At 42.7% G+C, this 23,512-nt stretch overlaps 9 protein-coding genes across 9 annotated transcripts; 2 read left to right on the top strand and 7 right to left on the bottom strand.

Annotated features, from left to right (window-relative positions):
* Positions 1 to 82: 82 nt before the first annotated feature.
* SRS2 (DNA helicase SRS2) lies at positions 83 to 3,484 on the bottom strand (the record flags this gene model as incomplete). The annotated part of the gene is made up of 1 exon (XM_003680889.1): positions 83 to 3,484. One exon carries the CDS (start codon positions 3,482 to 3,484, stop codon positions 83 to 85), a length of 3,402 nt encoding a protein of 1,133 aa, XP_003680937.1.
* Positions 3,485 to 4,227: 743 nt separating this feature from the next.
* Positions 4,228 to 6,837, top strand: KHA1 (Kha1p; the record flags this gene model as incomplete). Its single annotated transcript, XM_003680888.1, has 1 exon — positions 4,228 to 6,837. One exon carries the CDS (start codon positions 4,228 to 4,230, stop codon positions 6,835 to 6,837), a length of 2,610 nt encoding a protein of 869 aa, XP_003680936.1.
* Positions 6,838 to 6,877: 40 nt separating this feature from the next.
* Positions 6,878 to 11,167, bottom strand: BCK1 (mitogen-activated protein kinase kinase kinase BCK1; the record flags this gene model as incomplete). Its single annotated transcript, XM_003680887.1, has 1 exon — positions 6,878 to 11,167. The coding sequence occupies one exon, from the start codon at positions 11,165 to 11,167 to the stop codon at positions 6,878 to 6,880; it is 4,290 nt and encodes a 1,429-aa protein (XP_003680935.1).
* Positions 11,168 to 11,323: 156 nt separating this feature from the next.
* MRPL49 (mitochondrial 54S ribosomal protein bL21m) lies at positions 11,324 to 11,821 on the bottom strand (the record flags this gene model as incomplete). The annotated part of the gene is made up of 1 exon (XM_003680886.1): positions 11,324 to 11,821. One exon carries the CDS (start codon positions 11,819 to 11,821, stop codon positions 11,324 to 11,326), a length of 498 nt encoding a protein of 165 aa, XP_003680934.1.
* Positions 11,822 to 12,116: 295 nt separating this feature from the next.
* Positions 12,117 to 12,773, bottom strand: PHS1 (enoyl-CoA hydratase PHS1; the record flags this gene model as incomplete). Its single annotated transcript, XM_003680885.1, has 1 exon — positions 12,117 to 12,773. One exon carries the CDS (start codon positions 12,771 to 12,773, stop codon positions 12,117 to 12,119), a length of 657 nt encoding a protein of 218 aa, XP_003680933.1.
* Positions 12,774 to 12,968: 195 nt separating this feature from the next.
* On the bottom strand, positions 12,969 to 16,190 carry SAP185 (Sap185p; the record flags this gene model as incomplete). The annotated part of the gene is made up of 1 exon (XM_003680884.1): positions 12,969 to 16,190. The coding sequence occupies one exon, from the start codon at positions 16,188 to 16,190 to the stop codon at positions 12,969 to 12,971; it is 3,222 nt and encodes a 1,073-aa protein (XP_003680932.1).
* A 309-nt stretch (positions 16,191 to 16,499) lies between these two features.
* CHS6 (Chs6p) lies at positions 16,500 to 18,767 on the bottom strand (the record flags this gene model as incomplete). The annotated part of the gene is made up of 1 exon (XM_003680883.1): positions 16,500 to 18,767. One exon carries the CDS (start codon positions 18,765 to 18,767, stop codon positions 16,500 to 16,502), a length of 2,268 nt encoding a protein of 755 aa, XP_003680931.1.
* Positions 18,768 to 19,009: 242 nt separating this feature from the next.
* Positions 19,010 to 20,599, bottom strand: LSB6 (1-phosphatidylinositol 4-kinase LSB6; the record flags this gene model as incomplete). The annotated part of the gene is made up of 1 exon (XM_003680882.1): positions 19,010 to 20,599. The coding sequence occupies one exon, from the start codon at positions 20,597 to 20,599 to the stop codon at positions 19,010 to 19,012; it is 1,590 nt and encodes a 529-aa protein (XP_003680930.1).
* A 477-nt stretch (positions 20,600 to 21,076) lies between these two features.
* Positions 21,077 to 23,089, top strand: GSH1 (glutamate--cysteine ligase; the record flags this gene model as incomplete). Its single annotated transcript, XM_003680881.1, has 1 exon — positions 21,077 to 23,089. The coding sequence occupies one exon, from the start codon at positions 21,077 to 21,079 to the stop codon at positions 23,087 to 23,089; it is 2,013 nt and encodes a 670-aa protein (XP_003680929.1).
* Positions 23,090 to 23,512: the final 423 nt, after the last annotated feature.

The raw sequence follows: 23,512 nt of genomic DNA, 5'->3' as shown, positions 1-23,512 counted from the left end.
GGATCTACCTCTATATGCAATTATGATTGTGTATGATGCCTGACTAGAAATGGCTAGACGCTTGACGATCTCTAAGATGAATCTAGTCAATAATGATGATTTCTCCATCACTCAATTTAGCCTTCTTTTTAGCCCTCGATAACTGAGAGAAGATGTCGATCTGACTGGAACTGTTTTCCTTCTTAACCTTTTGTGAGCTACGCTTTTCTCTATCTTCTTCAGACCTGCTCGATTTCTTTGCGGCATCTGCTAATGTTTTGGCATTTGATATAATGGGCCTTGTATCAATTATCATGTCGTCCGGATTGTGCAAAAGTTCAGCAGCGGTAGTGTTAAGGCCATCATCATCATTTGAAACAGAATAATCAAATGTTTTATCCTCTGCCTTGATGTGAGACGACGTATCAGTATCTGTGATGTTGATAGGAGTAGTAACTAGTCTTCTTTTTGACCTTTGGGGGTTGTATGTTTTCTTGAATGTAGATACGAATGCTTCTCTTTCTTCCGGATTCTCCATCTTTACGACCCTAGCATCTTCAGACTTTCTGTCGCTTATTGTTGCGTTACTTTCCTTTAACTTTGATATATTCCGGCTTAACAATGATGACTCTTCTGATGGTGATGAGGCGCTTATCTCACTCTTTAATTTCGGTACATCTTGACCTGGTGCAAAAAGCCTACGGTTACATTGAAGTGCATTTGGTGCGTTTCTCGTCGGTCTATAACATGGAGCAAAGCTGCGTTTTTTAGTAGGCGACCCTGTTGGAGAGACCGGGGCAAATTCTTTGACAGGTGAAGTTGAGCTCATTTCACCTCTACTTTTTGATTGAGGTGCGTACATTTTTTTCGGAGAGCTTGATATCGAATACTTACTTCTAGTCGGACTCGAAGTACGACTGCTTCGAGCACTATTGCCAAAAACAGTTTGTGTAACCGTTGGAGAATCAGCAGAGTTTTGAAGTTGAGCCGCCGCTGTAGTAAAACCGCTACTAAAGGTAGAGTCTGAATTTTTCGTGAGGTCGAATTTGAAGGTATGCACAATAAACTCACCATTCCAAACAAACCTTTCTCGGTTATTCTCTATGAATCTAGCATAGTCCTCGACGAGACGTTTCAGTTTGAATTTCCCCTCTACAGGTGGTTTCTTACCCATGTGCAGATAAAAGTTCTTGATGGAGGCGACGCTGTCAAATAGTTTTTGCTGGTCAGCCATGGTGCTTAACAATTCTTCGGTTAAAAATCTACTCGGCCCTTCTGAGCGCTCGCTAGCAGCAGTAGAATGATACAACAAATGCTTTGCTCTCGTTTGTGCAACAAAAAACATCCTCCTTTCTTCATCCAGTGAGTTATCAATATTAACAAGCTTAGATTTTGGGCTGGCCGGCGTATCATTTCTCCTTTTGATGTCGTTTTTATCCTCATCTCCATCCTCTTCGTCATCATTTTCGCCACCATCTTGTGCCTTGTCATCACCAAATATCGATGGTATGATTCCCTCTTCGCAGCCTGGTATAAAAACTACAGGCCATTCTAACCCTTTTGCCCCATGTATTGTCGATATCGTAACGAAACCCACCTTTTCCTGTTCGATTCGCTTGGCCTTATCAAGTTCTGAATCGTTTGCTTCGATAGAAAACAAACTGAGAGAGAGGAAGAAGTTTCGAATGTGATTGTTGATACCGCTTTTGGTCGTAATAGAAACCCCATGGCGCTGTGTTTCAGATGATCTCTCCGCCAGGCTGGAGTCCGCAGATGTCTCGAGCGAGGCCATGTCTGTCCCAATAAAATAATTTTTAAGCAGCATGACATTCTTATGCCTTGGATTCGAGAAGTTAGGTTCTTGATCGCCTTCGATCTCCGACTTCTTTTTCCCATCGAGGTATAAATATTCGTGTCGCATACCCGAGCCATCATAAAGCCTATCGAATATATCGCTTAGGGTCGTAGAATTGGGCGCTTCAGATAATTTTTGACAGTACTCAATCATGTTGATAAATTCTTTGAGTGCGGTCCTTCCCTTTGCTGGTATGACCAAATCTACCTTCTTATCGCAGATTTGCCGCAGACCTTGGAAGGCCGTTCCAGAGATAGTGTCAAGTGCAATCTTAATCTTTCCGATAGATGCGGCTCCTAAGCCTCTTGCAGGATATTGCAATGCTGAAAGTATTGCATGTTTTTCGCTCTCTGAATAAACACACTTTAAGAGATTCAACATCGATACTGTTTCTTTCAACTCCCAAAACGCGTGCCCTCTTATGATCTTATAGGGTATACCGTGCTCGATAAGAGCGGTTTCGACGTTTTTGATCTGCCTTCTTTGTCTCACCAAGATGGCGAAATCGTTGTAGGTGAACATATTAGGCAAAGCCTTTAAATATAACATTTCCCTTATTAATGATGGTCCTTCCAAAAAAGCAGCCGGAAACTCGATATACACAGGTGCAAATTCGCAATCAAATTGGGCGCGAAGCGGCAATCTATCGGCACGGCCTTTGACCTGTTGCTTAATTAGTGTTTCACTGGTATCTAGAATCTTTTGTGAAGAACGGTAGTTTTCAACCAGCACAACCCGAGAACATTCAATGGGGCATTTGTTGGACATGGCATCAAAATTTAGAGCTAGGGCATGCCTAAAGGCATAGATGCTTTGATCTGGATCTCCGACAACTGTGATCCCACGCGATAAATGATGATTAGCCTTGGCGAAAAGGAACATAAGGTCCATCTGTATACCGTTGGTATCCTGAAACTCATCAACAAGTACGTGTTGGACGTAAGGTAGACACCTTTCTCTTGACAACAGCCGAAAAGCGTACATTAATAAGTCATCGAAATCCAAGGCATTAACCTTGCTTAGTTCCGCCTGGTATTTGTCATAAAAGTATGCTAATGCTTGATCATAGTTTGGATCTTTATTATATTCTTCTGGGAGTATAGCGTAAGCTTTCAATCGTGAGATGTGTTTCCTCACCGGTTTAGCATGCACTGCCCATTCATCTGAACCTCTCTTCGGAAGGCATAGGTTTACCTTCCTTGCCATGGAATTAGCCTGATCCCGTATCGTATCGGGCATCTTTTCTATCATTTCCTGCATGATTTTGTCAATCTCACTCTCCTCTATGATCCTCCAATCCTTTCGCAGTCCTATCTTATGACCATAACGCGTAAGAATCTTCAAACACACACTGTGGAATGTTCCAATCATGATGTCTGATACACGTATGCTACTACCTTGTAACATTGTGTTTAACCTATCGATCATTTCCTTCGCAGCTTTGTTGGTGAAAGTAGTCACTATAATATCCTGCGGTTTTATTCGATGGTGAAGTAAAAGATATGCAACTCTTGATGTCAATACTTTAGTCTTACCGGTCCCTGGACCGGCTATCACTTGTAGAGCCTTTGTATGATCAAACTGGACCGCCACTCTCTGCTGCTCATTGAGGGTGGCAATAATCCCTTCCAATGTTGCGTTCGACGCCATCTTTCAAGGTTCCGGCACTATGGAACCCACTCTGAACCAGTCAGGGATCTCTTGAAGGCCTTAAATCGCTATACTTAGCTGCCTTTCAGTGGTTTGTTCGGGGCTTCTCAAGGTTTGAAGATGTAAATAGACCGCGTAAAACGTTAAAAGTTATTATAGTGCCCATCGAAGAGAACTTCAAAGGATTAGCACTAATAATTCGCTCTGTACTCAATTCCCCAAGCACGTCATCTGGCTGGTGGAAGGTGGTTAGTGAAGGTGGTTAGTGAAGGAGATTGCAAGTGTCGTCGTGACCCATCTACGAGGTGCACAAGGACTGGAACAAACATAAGATCTAAAGAGCAATGAACAAGAGACTGGCGTTATTGATAAAGATCCTAACCCCGTATGTGGGACTAGAATAAGCATTTACAAGTAATTGAGGATCAATATAATCGCCAGTTGAGTCAAAACCTGGAAGAAAGGTCAAAAATCTCGGAAAAGACATCCAGAGTTCTCAAGAAAGAGCAATAAAAACTAGCTAATCCAATCTGAGAACGGCTCTACAACAGGCAATTAGATCTGAAATGAGTTCTATCAAACTGCTTCTTGTTCTAGTCTAGACTTATAGTTAAGTCAACGGGTAACTTCGCGTTTCAAGACACTTCGGTGTTATATTTATGATGAGCAAAGGCGCCTCTTTTGAAGCTAGATGTACCCACTACAGGCTATCCGATTGTGCTAACTATACCGTAAAACCTTTAATGGCTGTGGGAGGTGTTATCTCGGGGGGAAACCCGTTCATCTGGAACTCAGGTTCCCCTTTGACACTATGGCTATTCCAAGTTTGCCTGATATTAGTAACCTGTAATCTGGTTAACATCCCATTCTCGAAGATACGCCAACCGAAGGTTATATCTGAAGTTATTGCCGGGGTTATCCTTGGCCCTACTGTGCTGGGACAAATTCCAAATTTCACCAAGACTATGTTTCCTGCTGCTTCGATACCGGGGTTGAGTTTAACGTCTAACCTTGGTATCATTCTATTCATGTTCTTCCTAGGTTTGGAAGTCGATAAGGGATTTATCAAGAAACATCTGAAGAAAGCGCTTTCCATTGGTCTATTCTCATTGACTATACCGTTTGGGTTCGGTTGTCTTTTCGCTGTTCCACTATACAACACATATATGGGCAACCATACAGAAACTGGACATGTTAAGTTCACTGTTTTCATGGTTTTCATTGCAGTTTCGATTTCTGTGACAGCTTTCCCGGTGCTGTGTCGTATTTTGAATGAGTTGTGCCTTATCAAAGAAAGAGCCGGGATTGTTGTTTTGGGTGGTGGTATCATCAATGACATTCTTGGCTGGATTCTGCTTGCCTTGAGTGTAATCCTTTCGAACTCGACAGCCGATCCTGTGAATACCGTTTACATTCTGCTCTGTACTCTGGGTTGGTTCTTATTCATCTCATATCCAATCGGCTTTGTGCTCAGATGGGCTCTGGTAAGGACTCACGAGCTGGAAAGATCCAAGCCTTCTCCAATGGCAACCATGTGTGTTTTGTTCATCATGTTTATCTCTGCTTATTTCACCGATATCATTGGCGTTCATCCTATCTTTGGTGCATTCATGGCTGGCCTGATTGTACCAAGAGAGAACAACTATGTAGTGAAATTGGCTGAGCGGATGGAAGATATCCCAAACATTGTCCTGATACCCATTTACTTTGCAGTCGCTGGTCTAAATGTGGATCTCACTTTACTGAATGAGGGAAGAGATTGGGGTTATGTTTTTGCAAGTATCGGTATTGCTATTTCGACAAAGATTGTTTCAGGATCAGTAGCTGCAAGGATTCACGGTTTGTTTTTCAGAGAGTCATTGGCAGTAGGTGTGTTGCTATCATGTAAAGGTATCGTGGAAATTGTCGTGCTAACGGTAGGTTTGAATGCCGGCATTATCAGCCGTAAAATCTTTGGTATGTTCATTCTTATGGCTTTGGTTTCCACTTTTCTCACCACTCCTTTGACACTACTAGTGTACCCTGAATCATACAGAAGAGATTTACGCACAAGGATGAACAAGGAAATTGAATCAGTTGAAGAGAGTACAAATGAGGTTTCTAACATTGAGGAGAAGGAATCGACAGTCATGTCCTTAAAATCCTTTGAGGATGTCAAGAATTTTCACATTACCAAAATAATTAATATCACAAGCTCAACTGAGACGATTTCATCATCGCTAGAACTGCTCAACCATTTGCTTATTGGGCAAGTCGTCACTGGGCCTGCTCCTGGAACATCAAGAGGCAAGGAATTGAGCAGAAAGTCGAGTAACAGTACTGTGAAGCCAAGCTTTAGCAAAGTCAAAAAGCTATCTAGAGTATGGTCACGGGGTGATGACTCTGAGACGGCTCTAACCATTATTGAGGAAGATCCGCTTGGTTTTGAGCTTGAGATTCCTCTAAAAGCAGTGCATTTAAGATTGCTGACTGAACGAACAGCTGATTTGCTCCAGTCTTCGTCATTACAGAACGATGATCAGGAATCCACTGTAAATACCGATTCCATCTTACAAATTTTTGATATTTTCTCTCGTCTGAGCCGCATTCAATTTTCTAGCGAGGTAATCTTCTCAACCGTGAGAGAGAGAGCAGCTAATATTCTATCGATGCAGAAAAATCCAACTGATTTGGTTGTTCTCCCACTAAGGGGTGCAACTTCTGAGATCAATGGTAGCGAGATATCTTCTGGTGAGCACTACGGAGACTTTTCACAAATTTACTCCCACATACTAGGGCTGAATGATCTGCCTGCGAATTTCTTTGGTACCATTTTTTCCTCGCTCAAAGCAAGTTCAGCAGTTCTAATTTCAAACAGTGGTGATAGAGCATATATCAACAGATTCAAAAAGAGATATTTCAACCTACTGCTGCCAAGACCCATTTTAACTTCATCGGACTTCTTGGCACTGCATCTACTGCTTTTGATATGTTACCACAATGGCGCTGGCGGGGATCACCCTCATGGAACGATATACATCAACAGTAAAAATAGTGAATTTGTTGATCAGTTGAATGACCTATACGCTGACCGGAATTGGTACAATGAGACGATCGTAAATATCACGAGCGTAAACTATGGACAAGAAAGTCACTTCGACTCTGCTTCGGCCAGTTTTGTGGAGGCTGTCATGGACAGTAGTTTGGCTGAGACGCCGCACGAAGATAATTTGGAGGAGAGTACTTTCATACTTTCGGAAAGTTTCTCTCAAGGTGAAACATCCTTTTCTGAAGAGGCCAAGAGCGCTATTCTACATGGAGCAAATAGAAAGTTCAATGTGCTCATAACGCATTATTATTCCGATGCCCAATGATTTTTACGACTTAAATAAGTATTAATTTCCACACACATAATCAGAGTTCTAGTTGAGATTTTTCATGAGAGCTAACTCTCAATTTAGTCGAGTTAACCTTGTCATTAGACTTGATGAGTTCAGCTAATTTAGTAGATTTGAAGTCGAAATTTTCTTTCTCCAGGATAAATGGATGTGATAGTTGTTTATCAGCTGTGGGTCTTGCTTCTGGGTCGATTTGGAAGCAAGCATCTATAAAATCTCTCCCGGACTGTGAAATTAATGGCAATGTGTCTTCAGGAATGGGTGGAGCTGATTTAGATTTACCTATCTTGAACATGGCTGCGACCACTTCTAAGTTGGACCAAGGCCGCTTGCCCGCAAACATTTCTAGTACAACACATCCCATTGACCATATATCGACCTTGGCACTGTAACCTTGCGCTGTATCGACCATTTCTGGAGCCATCCAAAAAACAGTGCCTCTCATGGTCATTTCGGAATTAGAGTATATATCTTTCGACTTCCTTGAAATGCCAAAATCACTAATCTTGCAGACACCTTCTTGATCAAGAAGTAAGTTGTCCGCTTTCATATCTCTATGCAAAATTCCACGCGAGTGCAAGTATGATAAACCTCTCAAGACCTGGGTCGTCAGATGTTTTATCATTACCTCATCGAATCTTCCATACATCCTGATGAGGGAGCCGACAGATCCACCAGCCACATACTCGAGAAATAGACTGTTCATATGGTCTTTGGCCTCGAATCCGAGGTATTGAACAATATTTAGATGATCCAGATTTTTGAGGGTCGACATTTCGGCTCTGAGTGCTTCCACGGTATGGATGATTTGCTCGTTTTGAGAGCCATACTTTGGCACCTCAACCTGTTTCACGGCCATCATTTCACCGGTCGTCACGTTCAGACATAGATAAACGGCACCGAATGAGCCTTTTCCAATCATTTCACCCTTGATCCATGCAAATTCTTTATACTGACCTCGTGAGTTCTTCGTATTGTTAATCGAAACCATACGCTTGTCGGTGACCTCGACCGTTTTAGTGCCCCACATTTTCGTATTTTGTCTCCCAAGCTTCACGGACTGTTTTCTAGCCTCACTCGCCTCATGTGCAATAGTTCTGATGGTTTTGGCTCGCTTCGGAAGTCGATCTCTCAAGAAACCCTTCTCATCTTCTCGGAATGATTGTTTGGTGCTCTTGTTGGGAGAAATAGCAGGCGTGTTACTATTTGAACTGTTGCCAGCGTTAGATAACCCGAACGCTCTTGACATACCTATAGTGTCCACCGATCTTGGAGATGCGGGAGGTGTGACGCCTTCAAGGACAGGCTTATCAAGGTTGGCATGAGGAAAAAATTTCTCCAGGTTCTGGTAGACAACTTCTGGCGATGGCCTTAATGTCATCTTTCTGTTCAACGCTGCACCTCCATCATTCTCCTCATTAGATTGTGAACGATCTTGTGAATTGTCTCCCGATGAATTGCGTTGAATCCCTTCTTTCTCGGTCTCTGTCTCTCTACTCTTCCCAGACGTAGACCAGATTATGTCATCAGAACTGTCACTACCAGAATCTGTAAATTCAGGTGCGTCGGCGAATGTTATATCATTTTCATCGAAAACATCAGCTGCCGAGGCAGACGATACAATACGTCTTGAGTTGCCTCTGCCCAATGGTGGAGAACGCATATGGCGCACAGAGCCAGAATTAGAAGCAATTGAGTCAGATCTATTGGTTCTTTGCTTGCTAATAAAAGCAGAAATTGAACTTGCCATCTGCTCATCCTCTGTTTTAAGCTTACGAGAGCCCTCGCTAGCTCCTTTATATGGTTGGGGGACTAGGACATGGCTGGAGCCCGGAGTGTATGAATTGACCACAGAATCTGAAGATGGGCTTACAGCCTCGCCTGAAGGTGATGGTGGAGCTAGTTTGGGATTCCCAGGGGCCTTTCTTCTAGTGCTGCTTCTTCTTAGACGTGGCGTCGACACTCGACTAGAGATTGAAAGGGACTTTTGAGGGGAGGAGTTTGTTGGAGGTTTGGGCGCTTCTCTCCGAGGCGCCAACTCCGGTTGGACATATGGTGATTCTCGGCGCTTATTAAAATCTATCTCATTTGAATCTTCTTTCCTTAAAATCTGAAATGATCCCATTCTTCCTTTCTCCGGAGCCAGCTCGAAGGGAGGATATTTTTCTTTCTTTACTTGACTAGACGACCTTAATGGCCTTGGTGATTTACTAGCCTCTTGAGCTGGATCTTTATAATTCCAGTAATTGATTTCCTCTCCATTATTAGCTGCTACAGCATCATAGTAGTGGCTGGGTGTCTGAGGATATCTTCTAGCTGTTCCAGAAGCATGATCGTCGAATGAGGTCAAGTCAGATGAAGATGTAACAATTGAAACCTCATCGGTTGAATACATCATGCTATTAGTGACGGACCTAAACGAGTTCTTACTTTTGAGGGATTTCACCGAGTGATTCATCTCGTTACTGAGAGTTGCCGCTCTAGGCCTTGAACTGCTCTTCGACTGATCTTTAATGTATAGTTTACCAGCCGTATTACAAAAAAGACTCGATCTTAATGATTCTAAAGTATCATCCGGGAGAGCAGATCCTATTTCGCACCCAAAGTCAGTCAAATGTATGGTTATGTCGTTATGATTTACGCTTAACATCAGCGTTACCGATTCCTTTAGTTCTTCGAGGCTCTCAATCATTCCGATATTCATAGGTATAAATGAACGATTATCTTTCGTAATGAGAATATAGATATCATCTTGAGAATCTTTCGTCTTTAAAGGATAGAACTTCTTATCCAACAAGAAACTGGCTGGGGTATACGTGTCATTGTTATCGTTTCGATTGCTCCGGTCAGTACTGTAAATAGGGTGACGTTTGCTGCTTGATGGGGTTGCTTGAGCTGTCTTCACATCTGTGTACTTTGGTGTCAACGTACCTATACTTGCATCTGAAGCTGTAGGAGGTGTGCCGATGTTTGGCGTCGAAAGTGAAGATGCCGGGTTTAGAGTTACAAGTTGCGGGCTCTGAGGAACATTGGCAGGTCCAATCAACTGACTTCTTCGTCTCAGTTTGCCCCAGAGTGAGCTCTTCTCTTCTATCGGGTTCGGCGAAGATATGTTGGACGACACCGTGTTGCCTTCGATCGCATTATGCTTTCCTTTGGAGAGACTATCCGCCGAAGCATTGGCGGTTTGGTAAGAAGATTTGTCTTGCTCATCATCAATAGTAACATTTGACTGTGATCCAAACAACGCGTTGAGCAAGGAGGACTCAGAGGAACTGCTCTTTTGATGCCTTCTGAAAAGGCCCGGATAGTGAGGTGAGTTGGGAGGAGACCCTGGTTTTGATGATCCATTAGTTTCAACAATTGATTGAGGTCGAGATGGAATATTCAGCTTGATATTGGAGGGAGTCTTTCCCTCCAGTAAATTACCTGTGGACGAACCTCGGAGAGATATTAAACTTCTTCTATAAAGTGCGCTGGCACTGGACGTCTTCTGGTGTGTACGAAGTGGTTGACCTCCCAATTTATCGTCGCTTTTGGAGGAATTCAATGTTGTTGGCGACAAAGCAGACTCTGAAGCAGATCTTGACGAAGTGGCCTCTTGAAGTGAATTGGCTTTTTTGTGTTTAGATTTCAAGGACTCGCTAGAGCTCCTTGATTCCTTGGCTTTCTCTGTGCTCTTCTGGCGGATGTGGTTATTTGTGACATTCTTACTCATAGTCTGTTTAAGAAGATACTGGAACCTTGTGTAGGAGGCATACTTGGACTGGGGTAAATACTTTTCGTAGACAGCAAAATTATCGTGAGCCAAGAGTTTGATAAACTTGTGCCCTGAAAGCTGATACTTCTTGAAGAATACGATCCACGATTCTGGGAATTCATGAAATTTCAACCACGAAGAGACCCGTTGCATCGACCATTCATCAGGATCAGTCGGATCCCATGATAAGATTAGTTTGTCAAACGACAATGAATTGATGCTACCACCTGAGGGGTTTCTAGAATCGTTCTTTAGATTATTTTTATCATTCATCTGCGGACTGTTTGTAAACTCATCAATGTCCGGTACTACCAGCAAGCCCGTCCCATTATCGTGACCAGCAGTATTGGAATTGCCACAGGAGCCAGAGCTTGCCACTGAGTTCCGATATTCAGATGTACCAGACTTCCTAGAGCTCTTCGTTGGGCGTGTAGAGTGTCTTTCAAGACTAGTAGGTGAGTCCAATGACCATGTCTTGATCGATGAAGCGGAGCCTGATCTCGAATGCGAATGGCCACTACCAGTGATCTTCCTTAGAAATGGCATTCACACCTCTCCAATTAGCCACAGGTACCTAAGTACCTTTTTATCTTTGATCTGGCTATTGTCTGTAATTGATTAAAAAGCGGCGAAGCGAATTCTTAATGATCTACACTTTATATTTACAGGTATCTACGATGAGACCGAACAAAGGTTAATTGCTCAGTTTAATTTCAATTCTGCAATCCTTATGACTGTCAGATCGCCCTTACTCTTTGCGTGGCGCACTCGTCTGTTTCTTCTCTTGGTAACTTCTCTAACTTCAAAAGCTCTCTTAGTCTTTTCCAGCACTGTAGCCTTTAATGTATACAACGAACTGTCAATTGGGTAGTCCACGAGCCTATAGTTACGTGATCCAATAGTTACAACGTCAGTTAGACTCAAAACGTCTCCAACGTCTGCCTCTTTAACTTTAAACGGTAAAATCACTTTATCTCCCTCTGTCACCAGGTAAGGGCGGTTGTGTATCTTGAAAACTGCGTAAAGCTCATTAGACAGCTTTAGTGGTTTAAGATCAATTTGTTTAGAAGCTTCTGGGATCTCTTGAAGGGCACATCGCGTGCTATGGAAGTTTCTCACTACACTGTGGTTCACAGCGGTCCGAAGTGGGGGAAGAACTGTAAATTTGCAAAGTGGTTGGGCTAAACGTCTTAGGAACATATCTATCACACACAATGGCCTTGTGATGGCTTAGAAAACGGTACTCTAGCTTGAATTGTTAGTGTGGTGAAGCTTGAACAATTTTTCAATGAGCTTTAGCTAGCGTCACAAGCTACGGACTATTTAGATGAAGTTTATAGTCAAGAAAGTCGATAATAGATGGTTTGCAGAGCTCCAAAATTACCTTCAGATGTTGTCGCTAGTTGTCAAAATGTATCAGTGCAGTCATGAGCAAATTGGATCTTTTCCGTATATAAGAGCTGTCTATAGGCAATAATGGAAGAGACAATGCCTACTACTGCTTCTTGGCCTGAGAACCATTTCTAAGACCCTTCATGACCTTCTTACGCTGTGTCACCATGTGGCCGAAAAGCACTGGGAAACCTGGGATGTATGCTAACATGCTGGCGACTAAAAACCACTTGTATACAGCTCCATAATTTGATTCTGCCAATGGTAGCGCTGAGTATACTATGAGAAGTTCACTGGCGACACCAAGTGGGTAAAGAACCCAGAATAAATTGTATCTGAGAAAGGTTAGAAGAATCGAGGGTCCTTCTTTCGCACATAACGAGTAAAAGTAAAACATGTATCTTACCACTTCGGTAGCAGACCAAGCTGAAAGTAACGTAACGTAAACCATCGTGTGGGCAGCTGGTGTCTGCGGTAGTCCTTCAAATATCCCCAGAACAATCATCAACCTTGATGCTACTTGGGCAAACGTGGTCAATAATGGCGATCTTACAATACCCAAAGCTGAGTTGATTATCTCGATAATGGCACCACATTGGACATAGGTAACAGTCTTCTTAGTCTCTTCATAGAAATGGGGTTGACCGACCTTGGGGTAAATAGAAACGACGCTGTACAGTATATAACCCCAAGCAAACGCGGATAAAAGATTGTAAAGTGGTAAATATCCAAATGGAGAGACGACTGCCTTTCTAGCCATTGCAATTGATGCTTTAACTGGATATTGAAGCTTGTTACTTGGTCGTTCCTCTCTTCTAGAGCTCTTCACATCGCTTAATTTCCAACAAAAATGATTTTCTAAAGCGGTGTCTAAGATTAGAATTGGAGTCTATATAACACAAGGTACACATGAAGTTCGTAAGATCAGGTATTTCGCGCAGTGGTTTTGATATTATTATTTGCCGGTATTTTGCTGTCTATTGTAATTGACCACTTCCATTAACCTGTCTTGCTCATTTTCATCCCACGAAAGATTATCTTTACTGGTAGATCTGCAAAGCGAGTAGCCAGCTTCTGTATCATCCTCGCCTATCGATGAATCTTTTACTCCACCGGCTCCCAAATCCTCCAGTTCGGCATCACTGTCATCACTGATATCATCCTCAGCATCATTGAATCCGTTTCTGTCATAAGTAGAGTTTGTCGGCCTATGAGAAGCTGTTGGTGTTATAATGTTGCTGTACAACGGATGGTTCGGCTTCGCGTAAGATTGTCCATCATCATTGGGGTCCATATAGTCGTCCTCATCTCCGACTCCATCTAATTCGAACTGATGTTGAAAGACATTTTTGTCGTATGTCTCAGCGTTTGATGGTGCCGACCTCCTCGTTGTGCCGTTTAGAGAAAAAGCATCAGAGGCAGCTGTCCAGGTTTCATCGTTTGATTCTGTGTTCTCATCGTCCGCATCTTCATCGTCCTGATCATCTGCGAACTCATCGGCTCCATAGTGGCTGCTGTTGAAACTTCTCCCCAATTGATGCGACATGTAGTTGCTGAATCTATTATCTTCGTCGGCGGTATCGCTATTGGCTAGTAGCTCTCCAGCCACATTTTCATGTGGAGCATCGTAATCTATGGATGGATTCAGATGTAACCTAGTCTTACTGCCGTCTCCATTAATGTACTCATAGTAGGTCGAACTTTCTAGGTCGTTGTCTTCTCCATTGACCTCCTCATTATCTTCATGTGCGGATTCGAGAAAGTTCCGATAAGAGTTTGACCCGTTTATGTTTCCTTCTCGGTCGCCGCTTTCATCCGCTTCCTCGCCGATATCATGCTCGTTTATTACATCGTCTGCGTTGCCCTCTTCTTCTTCATCGTCGGCAAAATCTCCTAGAACTGTGTTGTACTTTTCTCTTGTTTCTGCAAGCACCGTTTCCATGTATTCTTTCCAACTTGGTTCGTTCAAACTCTCCCAAATTGCTGAATCACTGAATGTGACCTTCATTTCTTCCACGTATGCTGAGAACTTGGCAACTTCTTCGGCAATCAAAGTCAAATGACCCATATACCCCAATCGAAGACCAGTTTCTTTCTCGTAATCTGCACACTTCTTGTCACCATCCATTATTAGTTTTGTAATATTGGCTTGAACCAACAAGTCTGCGAGTAAAAATCTGTTATACCCAGTCTTGAGTGGACCGTTAAAGATTTGCTGCACAATATCGAATACAACATTATGCAGGAAATTATTCCATGAGAACCGGAAAAACATATTCAGTATAGTGGTGATTATCTTGGTATCATGCAGAGCAATTTTCAGTTGATCACCAACAATTGGGTTTTCACGTAAAGACTTTTCTGTTACTTCAGGCTCCGAAGATTCTTCGGAGTGAATTTCAACATCTGTATTCTCCACTTCTTGTTTCTCTGCGTTTCCTTCCAAATCCGAGTTGCTATCTGAATCTTCAGTCTCCCGGCTTTCTAATTTAAGAGAAGCCATTTTCTTGGACACCTCTTGCTGCTCATCACCAGGTTCTTCTTTTTTCTCCACTTCCTTATCATTTTCTCTTTCTGAAGATAGCAGCTTAGTCCTGGCAATGTCACGATCATGCACAAGACTCTCTCCAATAGGTTCGTTGATTAAAGTCATATTAGAACAATGCAGCAGTTCAGCAACAAGTTCGCAAATTTTAAACCTCTCGAAACCCAACGGTTCTATGCTACCAAACGGTGTTTCTAATGGTGGTAGAGTTGTTTCTACCAGAATGTTATCAAAAAGAGGCATATATTTGGCGAATAGTTTGACCAAATGTCCCAAATATATTGGATCTCTATCGCTAGGAGGATGTGTCTCCAAAGTGGTGTACATCACTTGTACAAAATCATAATCCGAGTTGTTCTTCCTGATGAGTTCTATAATAATCCCGACACCGTTGCTTAAAGATGTACCACCTTTAAGCATGATCTTGATGAGTTTTTCCATCATCTCTTCTGATACTAATTGTCTTGTTAGTTCGTTGGGTCCAATCCCAGATGCAAGTTCGTTATTAGAATTAGCGCTTATGGTAACAAATGCCTTTAAAAAATCTCCAGCTGCCGACTGAACAGCTGTTTCATATTCTGGGTTCAAGTGATCCAGAAGTTTTGGTATCAAATCCTGTTTCTTGAAAGTTTCAATAAATCCCGTTGGTGTATCAGGCTTATCTGTGGAGATAACTTTCAGCAGAAAATCCATCAATGGCGGATTGACAATATGATTCAAGAACCTATCTGCCACATTTTCCTGCTTCAAGATAAAATTCATCATACCGGTTATATCCATATCCAAGAGCCTTTCGTTGATCTTCATGAAATAGGTAGAAGCAACGATCGATAAAGGTGACGAATGATCCATAATGGACCATAATCTTGGAAGGAGAGCCTCATTTTCCATAATTGCCGATGAGATAGGCCAAACATCTGCAGACAAAATCTCAGCAGCCATACAGGCCCTTCTGGATTCCACTTGTTCTTCAGACTCCGGTGGCAACGTTATGCTTGTCTCTTCTGAAATTTCAGAAATGTTATCAGCAGACTGCTCTTCTTCCACTTTGCTCTCATCGTCTTTCTTACCTTTTTCAAATACCGCCCCTTCCTCTTCTATCACAGGGTCATCATTAACTTCTTCCGGCAGATCCGATCCATCTACATCCTCTTCAAGAACGCTTTGATTCGTCACGTAATCTATAAGTTTGGACAATACTTCAGGATACTTCAAAAAAATCAACAATTTGAAGTTAGAACACATCAGCTCCGTATACAGCTCTTCATCATCCAAAAGTTCATCCAGCACATCCAGATTGGGCCTATAATCCGCATACTCGGCTTCACTTGTGGGCAGACAACTATCGTTAGCTTCACTTTCCTCCACATCTTCATCCTCTAACTTCCCCGTATCACTATGCTCCTCTTCCTCATCATCATCTAAAATTTCTTCATCCTCATTATCCTCTTTATGTTCATCTTTCTCCAAGTTTTTCTCATCTATGCTTAGAATTCCACTATTCTTATTCTCCTTCGAATCTTCCGGACGACTCTCTTCATCATTTATCTTAATGAATGCCCTATTCAGTAACTTGGATATAGCAGATTCAGTCGTATAATCCTGTCCAAACTTCCAAAATGACCCCGACATGGCTCTGTCCGCCTAATCTGAGCCCTCTATTACTCCTAAAATATCGATTAAAATGCAAATCTGGACAAACTCAAACCGCCAGTTCCCAGTAAGCCACAACCCAACTTAAAAAGACCAACCTATAAAAGATCTTTAAATCTGTATTTCTTCACACTCCTTCAGTTTGATCACATTAGATGCTTCGCTACATCGCGGGCGCTGCACAATGTTGAAAATTTTCCAACACTGCAGGGTAAGGATAAGTTGTGAAGGTCACGTGCTGTCGGTAGTTAGTAGTGATGAATGCTGTTTATAACGTTTTTAGCTGGTTCAGTCGATGCGGTTAGACGCTGTCATCTCTTTTACCCAGTCGAGCATTGATTCGACCATGCTGACGATGCCCCTCTCTGCGAGGGGCAGCGCCATGACGCGATTGCGTACGATGTTAGTGCCAAGATGTTCGCTGAGCTTGTAGAGGACTTGTAGGTTCTGGATCTGGAAACTGTCGTAGAATCGGCACTCGTAGGAAATCTTCTGGGTTACCAGCTCGAGAACGACGTCTGGATCCATTGCGTTTGTATCGTGGGAATCCTGAGCCATGTAGAGTGCGAGCAATTTCTTGCAACTGACTATGTCGAAACGAGCCATGATACTGGTCCTGAGACAGGCCACTGCGTCTTGCCAGTTCCACGTCCTCAGAAGGATTAGTCCAAGTAGTTCCCATTCTAGACCGCTGTATAGGACATCGCGGCGACCGTCAGAAGAAGTGCTTATGCGTAAGTCTTCGTAGAGATCGAGGAATTGTTGGTCGAGCCATCTTTCGCACAGTCTTTTCCGTTTTAGGTTAGTTGGTATGGTACCGTCGGGGTTCAGTTTCACTGTGTTTTCGTCACTGTATTCCTTTTCCATGACAAATAGGTCCGATCTTAGTTTTAAGAGTCCGTTCCAGCCTAACTTGCTGGAGATTTCTAGCAGTAATTCGTAAACTTTTTCATCGAACCAACTGAGTAACTTGGCCATGGTGTTTCTCGCGAGTAACTTTATATCTGCGACAGATTTCACTTCCTGTGGTGAAACGAAATTTATCAAATTGTGTGAGTGAGGTCCGTAGATCGGGCCCAGACTTAGACACGAGTTGTTCCATATCTCTGTGATCTTACCCCTCTCAGACTCGTTGGGCATCACTATTCTACCGAATATTATTTCACGAAGCTCTGCTTCTTTCGATATCTTTAAAGTACCGCTGATGTTACTGATCTCGAAGGAGGTCAAATCGCATCTGGATACTGTACCACCCAGTGGTCTCTTGTAATAACCGATTAAAGTAGGATCGTAGCATAGAGCTTGGTCTATCTTGTCAAAATTAGGTAAATGGGGCATACAGTTAATTGCCATCAACGCCTGTTCGTAGTCTTCCAGCTTGATATAGCACTTGGCTAGGTAGAACCAAGCATCGAAAGAATCCGAGGAGAGTCCGCTTGAGATTTTAGCCACCGACAGGGCCATTTCGTAGTCTTCTCTCTTGAGCAGAAACCTTGCTTGTAAGTTTAGTAATTCTGCAATGCAGTTAATCAACAATAATGAACTGCTGTCACGAGGTGGAGCATTGTCTAACTCTAAGAGAAGCGGCTCGAGTACTTGATTCAAAAGAGATATCATTTCAAGGTCTTTTTCGCCATCTTGCTCCATGATCGCAATCAAAACTATGCAATAATAAAATTCATTGCTAGGGTCGTCCTTGATCAGTTCTCGTAACGTTTCGATAGCGTAGTCGATCAACCCTGGGGCCACTGACAAGAACAACATAAGGGCTTCAGTCAAATAATTGTGCAGAATAGTAGCATGAACACTCTTCGAAGAATTCCAACCACACTCCAAGAAACGGGGCAAAAATTGGCACAATGTTTTAATCACTCTCTGGCAATTATTTATCCCACCGTGTGAAATAGCGAAAGGATACTCCACTAGTCCCGGTAGCTTTCTTACAGAATCCACATTCGTTATGAGACTTCTCAGACAACAACTGACAAAGGTTTCTTGCCAGATCTCGTCACTTAACTGAACAGTCGTAGTTCCCGTACGACAATCAACTGCATTTATTTGATAATTGTTGTCAGATTCATAACGAATTCGTATATCAAGTTGCCTGAAGATATTAACACAACAATATGTAGAGATCTGGTTCTCATCGGACCTCTGCCTTTCGCTACGATCAAATCTCATCATCTTCAAGAAAGCAATTGGCATTGACTCACTTGATAGATCTACTCCTGTTATGTAGAAGTATTCACCAATTTCCTCCTTGTAGAATTTATCCAGTAATGTTACATGGACCATGTCAGGCGGACCAAGTCGTAGTTTCTCACTCGCAACCAATTCACTTAGCATCCGCGTCCTATTGCCCAGACTCTCTCCAAATCGGTGTTCAATTATACGGGGGAACTCTTTCAAACTATATGGGGATGCATTGGGCTTCTTTGATTCCTGAGAGTTAAGTACATCATCTTCAGGGAAGAACCCTGAAGCACCATGTTGTTTACTGTTCTTCGCAACGGTTGGCTTTGATGAGTTGGACTTGGCCAATCTCAATAGGTTCATCCTACCAACGACCAGAATGTATTTACCAGATCTATGGCAGCGACTATTGATTGAACATTCTTCAGGGTCTAATAATGCCTGTCGCTTTGATATTGAAAAAGTCAAGAAGCATCACGAATTTGAAGAAAACTATCTAGAAGATATAACTGGCTTTACTTAGCAAGCCATCGGTTATTTATTACAAGTGTTGGCTCGTAGTTTCTTATAAATACATTATAATCTGATTTAGTCTACTGGGAGGTCTAATACCAAGTAAAAACTGGTGTTGAGTTAACTACTTGCAAACGTTCTATAATCACAGTTTTCATGGTTGAAATATGCTCTTCATTATGATCATGTGGATTTGCACAATTGGTGGCTGACGGGAACGCTGCTGGTGATATACCACTCAGATGCTGCGTATGCTCTGAGACACCCTTTGGAGTAGAATAAAGAGCCATTGGTGATGATGCCTCCAGAGGCATTGACTCACTTATCGCAGCACTCATTATTGGATTCAATGTCGGTACCTGCATGGTTTCCTCTACCACTAGACACCGCGTACGTCTTACCAGCTCCAAGGGCCCTTGCCGGAGGTCCTTAAGTGTTTCGACAACATTGAAGGCTTGCCCTTTCAAGACAGCCCACTGTTTTTTCCACATTCTGAGCTTGAAATCTGAATCCTTGCTGAACAGGCTAGTGAATTCTCGGTAAGATTCATCCCACCATTTGACATCCGTGAGTATGGGTAAGAAATGCGATCGTGTGGCTTCAGAAAACGGTTGTGCCAAGATCTGGAGCGGTAAATAGAGCCATCCGTATGGGTATGACCTCCATTCGTCAGGGTGTTTCCATGGAAAAGCCAGCCCGTTATCGATGGCCGCCAGCTTGATATCCCACTCAAACCCATCATTCACAGGCTCGACTTTAATCATCCAATTATCGAGACCACGATCAGTATTTCTCATAATATAATCCAAGATGATCAGTTTTTCGAGCTCCAGTCTAAATTTGGTAAGATTTGCCCCAGTCCATTCGAACTTATCTGGAGTCGTTGATACAACAGTCGCAAGGTTTTCATCGCAACTCCCACTAGTGGCGGAGCTCTGATCTTTCTTCATCTTTGGTAGATTGTCTCTATACATCCCAGGAAGTGGGAATTTATCAAGGAACTCGTCAGCACCAACGTAATCCTTCAAGAACAATTGAAAAGAGCCCAGTTTCTTCTGCTTCCTTGGCTCTACTGTACATAAAAATAGCCAAGTTTGCCTCTTGTCATAAAACTTTGACGACTCCAATATCACAGTATCCGTATAAGGCACCAAATTGGTTTGTAATCGCTGATCTAGCAGACAGGCAGCACTTTCACAAATGTAGCCCAAATTTGGAATCAAGCAGCTCCGACCAAAGAAGCAGGGAAAGAAAGTCCTGTGAGCCCATTTCGACCATTTAGGAGACAAAGGACCATAAGGCTCCTCTTCCTTAGGCTTAAATACCCCAAGGGTTTGTCCCTCTGTACCATAAACGAAATACGATCCGCTAGATCCCGTCTTAATCCTACTAAGTTCGATCCTTTTGACATTGAGAGCTTCGATACATTCTTTTACCACGTCTAAGAAGTGCTGTTTAGCCCTTCCTCGATCTAGACTAGGAAGGCTCGTATTATATCTTTCCAATGGTTTGAATACAGAGTATTGAATCTCCCAGTGGTCGTGTGGGAAGCTGCTATCTAGCACACCCAAATTCCCACCACTGCCTTTACGTCTTTCATCAAGCTCATCACGATACTGCAACCAGTCATAAGTGTTCGAAGTCACCAAATTCGAACCCCCACAATGATCTGCCTGCTTCATTTGTTGTTCGGTGGGCTTGGAAGTTGTCGAGCGTGGTGATATCGGGCTACTAAGAAGACACCTACACAGGAAGATGCTGCCATCATTCTACACAATGAATTGCAACCATGGACTACAACGAAAGCAGCTGATTACAGTCCATACTGCAGCTTTCAGATCCCGATACTTGCGCTGATGGGGAGACTCGCAGAACAAGCCTAACATCGCATTGACCTTCCATCTCGCCTGATATGACAATCACGGCTTTGTAAGCACTGTAGATCAGCGTATCAGCGTATCAACCAGGTCGTTGAACGAACCTTTGGCTTAGTAATGTTTGTCACCTGACGAGCCACAGTTCAACTAACAAGGTCTTCTTCACAGTTTCTTCTGGTGAAAAATACAGCGAAAGTTAACCAACTTCGAGAGTACTTAATACACGATAAGGGTGCTTAGTTGGCTCTTCTCGAGGGAATTGAGGTGGGATTGAGTGCCAGGATGGGTCTGTTATCTTTAGGGACCCCATTGGAGTTTTTAGAGTCCAGGGATCAGAATGAGAACGTAAGGCAAAATGGTGTGGAACAGCTGTTGTACGTTTTCCAGGCAGCTTCCAAGAGGGATAATGATCCCTTGTATTGGGGAGATGAAATTGAGTACATGATGGTTGACTTTGACGATAACAAGCAGAATGCTATGTTAGACGTTACACACGATGAAGTGCTCACTACATTAAATACAGATGAATATGCGCTTTGTGCGGCTCATAACGTTCATTTCCATCCGGAATACGGTAGATTCATGCTCGAAGCTACGCCCAATGTTCCATTTAAAGGTTATCCGGGGGAATATATCGAATTTAATATGCAACAGAGACGGTATGTCGCTGGGCTGGCCTACGACAAGTTGCCAAAGAATGGATCGGAGCGGTTGGAATTGCTAACACTCGCGGTTTTTCCACGTATGGGTTGTACGGACTCGGTGAACATTCCAGATGTGTGGAAACATAAGAAGAATACAGCTTCTTGTTCGTTATTCTTGCCCGATGAGGTTATAAACAGACACATTAGGTTCCCAACTTTGACGAAGAACATTAGGACTAGGCGTGGTGAGAAAGTTTGTATCCAGGTACCAATGTACAAGGATCGTAACACTCCAGAGAAAGACGACACTGTGAGGGAGCGTGATTGGTTTCCGAGGGAGGATAAAGAGTCGAAGTTGGCTTCGAAACCAGGGTTCATCTATATGGATGCTATGGGATTTGGTATGGGTTGTAGTTGTTTGCAGACTACTTTCCAAGCTCCGAATCTGGATAAAGCTCGTATCCTGTACGATTTTTTTGCCAATTTCGCTCCTGTTACACTTGCCCTCTCGGCTGCCTCACCGATCTTTAAAGGTTGGTTGGCCGATCAGGATGTTCGTTGGAGTGTGATTTCGGACGCTGTCGATGATCGTACTCCGCAAGAACGTAGTGTCCAGCCTCTATTACCAGAATACAATAAAGATGGATACGGTGGCATTGCTCCAGAACTCTACGATAAAGTGCAAAGAATACCGAAATCAAGATACAGTACCGTCGATTTGTTTCTGGGAGGTAGTAAATTCTTCAACAGAAGTTATAATGACACTGAAGTGCCGGTCAACGAAAGAGTGTTGAACAGTCTTCTGGAGAATCATATTGCTCCTCTGGATTATGATTTAGCCAAGCATTTTGCCCATTTGTATATCAGAGATCCTTTGGTAATCTTCCAGGAAAACATTTATCAGGACAATAAGACCTCTACAAACCATTTTGAGAATATACAAAGTACCAATTGGCAAACTTTGCGTATAAAGCCACCAACGCAAGAAGCTGTTCCGGACAACAAAGATGTCCCAGGTTGGAGAGTCGAGTTTAGACCTTTGGAGATTCAATTGACAGACTTTGAAAATGCTGCATACTCTATCTTCACTTATCTCCTAGCTGAGTACCTCTTGACATTCTCAGAGGAAGTCAATCCCTACATGCCAATGTCCCAAATTTGGCAAAACATGGAGACAGCTCATAAACGGGACGCTTTGCGTGAGGAAGAATTTTACTGGAAGGATTCTTTCGAGGCTGACAATGGAAAGACTTCTGAATTGACCATCAATGAGATTTTCCATAACAAAAACAATGGTATTTTCGCCAAATTTATCAATCCGATTTTATGCCACAAGGGTTTCGTGCACGAACGGTGGGAAGAACTCAAGGAATCATCTGAGCATCTAAGATTATATTACTATTTGAAGCTCATTTCAAATAGAGCAAGCGGTAAGACACCAAGTATCGCCAAGTTTTTGAGAGACTTTGTCTTAGATCATAAGGATTATAAGCAAGATTCAAGAGTTTCAAAGATTATCAACTACGATTTGTTGGAACTATGTGGCCGGATCACGCGCCTTGACGATTCCAATGGAGAGCTAACTAAACTTTTCGGTAGCGAGATAGCAACCTACCTTCCACGCAGCAAGCTCAAGGTGAAGAAAAACTGATAGAGAAGACTTTTTTTCACTAATATTTGTATAGAGCTCAGTTTTGCACCTTCAGTTACAAGATTATGTGCATGAAAGATAATATACTAGCCGTTCAGGCTAATTACTGTTAATCTACTTGAGTTTTGTAGTATAAGACGTACCGTCTTGATCGAATTCAGACGAAATGCTAAATTACGCCAAATTGTTTTGTTTTAAGACAAAATGATGGGAGTTCATCCATAAAAGTCCGAGAAAGATCGACCGATTCAAGCTGCGTTGTGAAAAGAAGAAAATGATTGAAGGAAGACCAAAGGCCTAAGATAAGTATGACATTCAAACAGGCACACTGGGCAAACAGAGAAGATTAAGTAAGCAGGTCTGACGATCAGTTTCAAGCCTCCGGTTGCTTCTTGAAGGTGAGCTTACCTATAAGAACTAATC

The sequence above is a fragment of the Torulaspora delbrueckii genome, chromosome 4, assembly GCF_000243375.1.
Source record: "Torulaspora delbrueckii CBS 1146 chromosome 4, complete genome".
Lineage (NCBI taxonomy): Eukaryota > Fungi > Ascomycota > Saccharomycetes > Saccharomycetales > Saccharomycetaceae > Torulaspora > Torulaspora delbrueckii.
The sequence above is the reverse complement of the archived record's forward strand: the minus strand, read 5'-3'. Positions and strand labels throughout refer to the sequence as shown.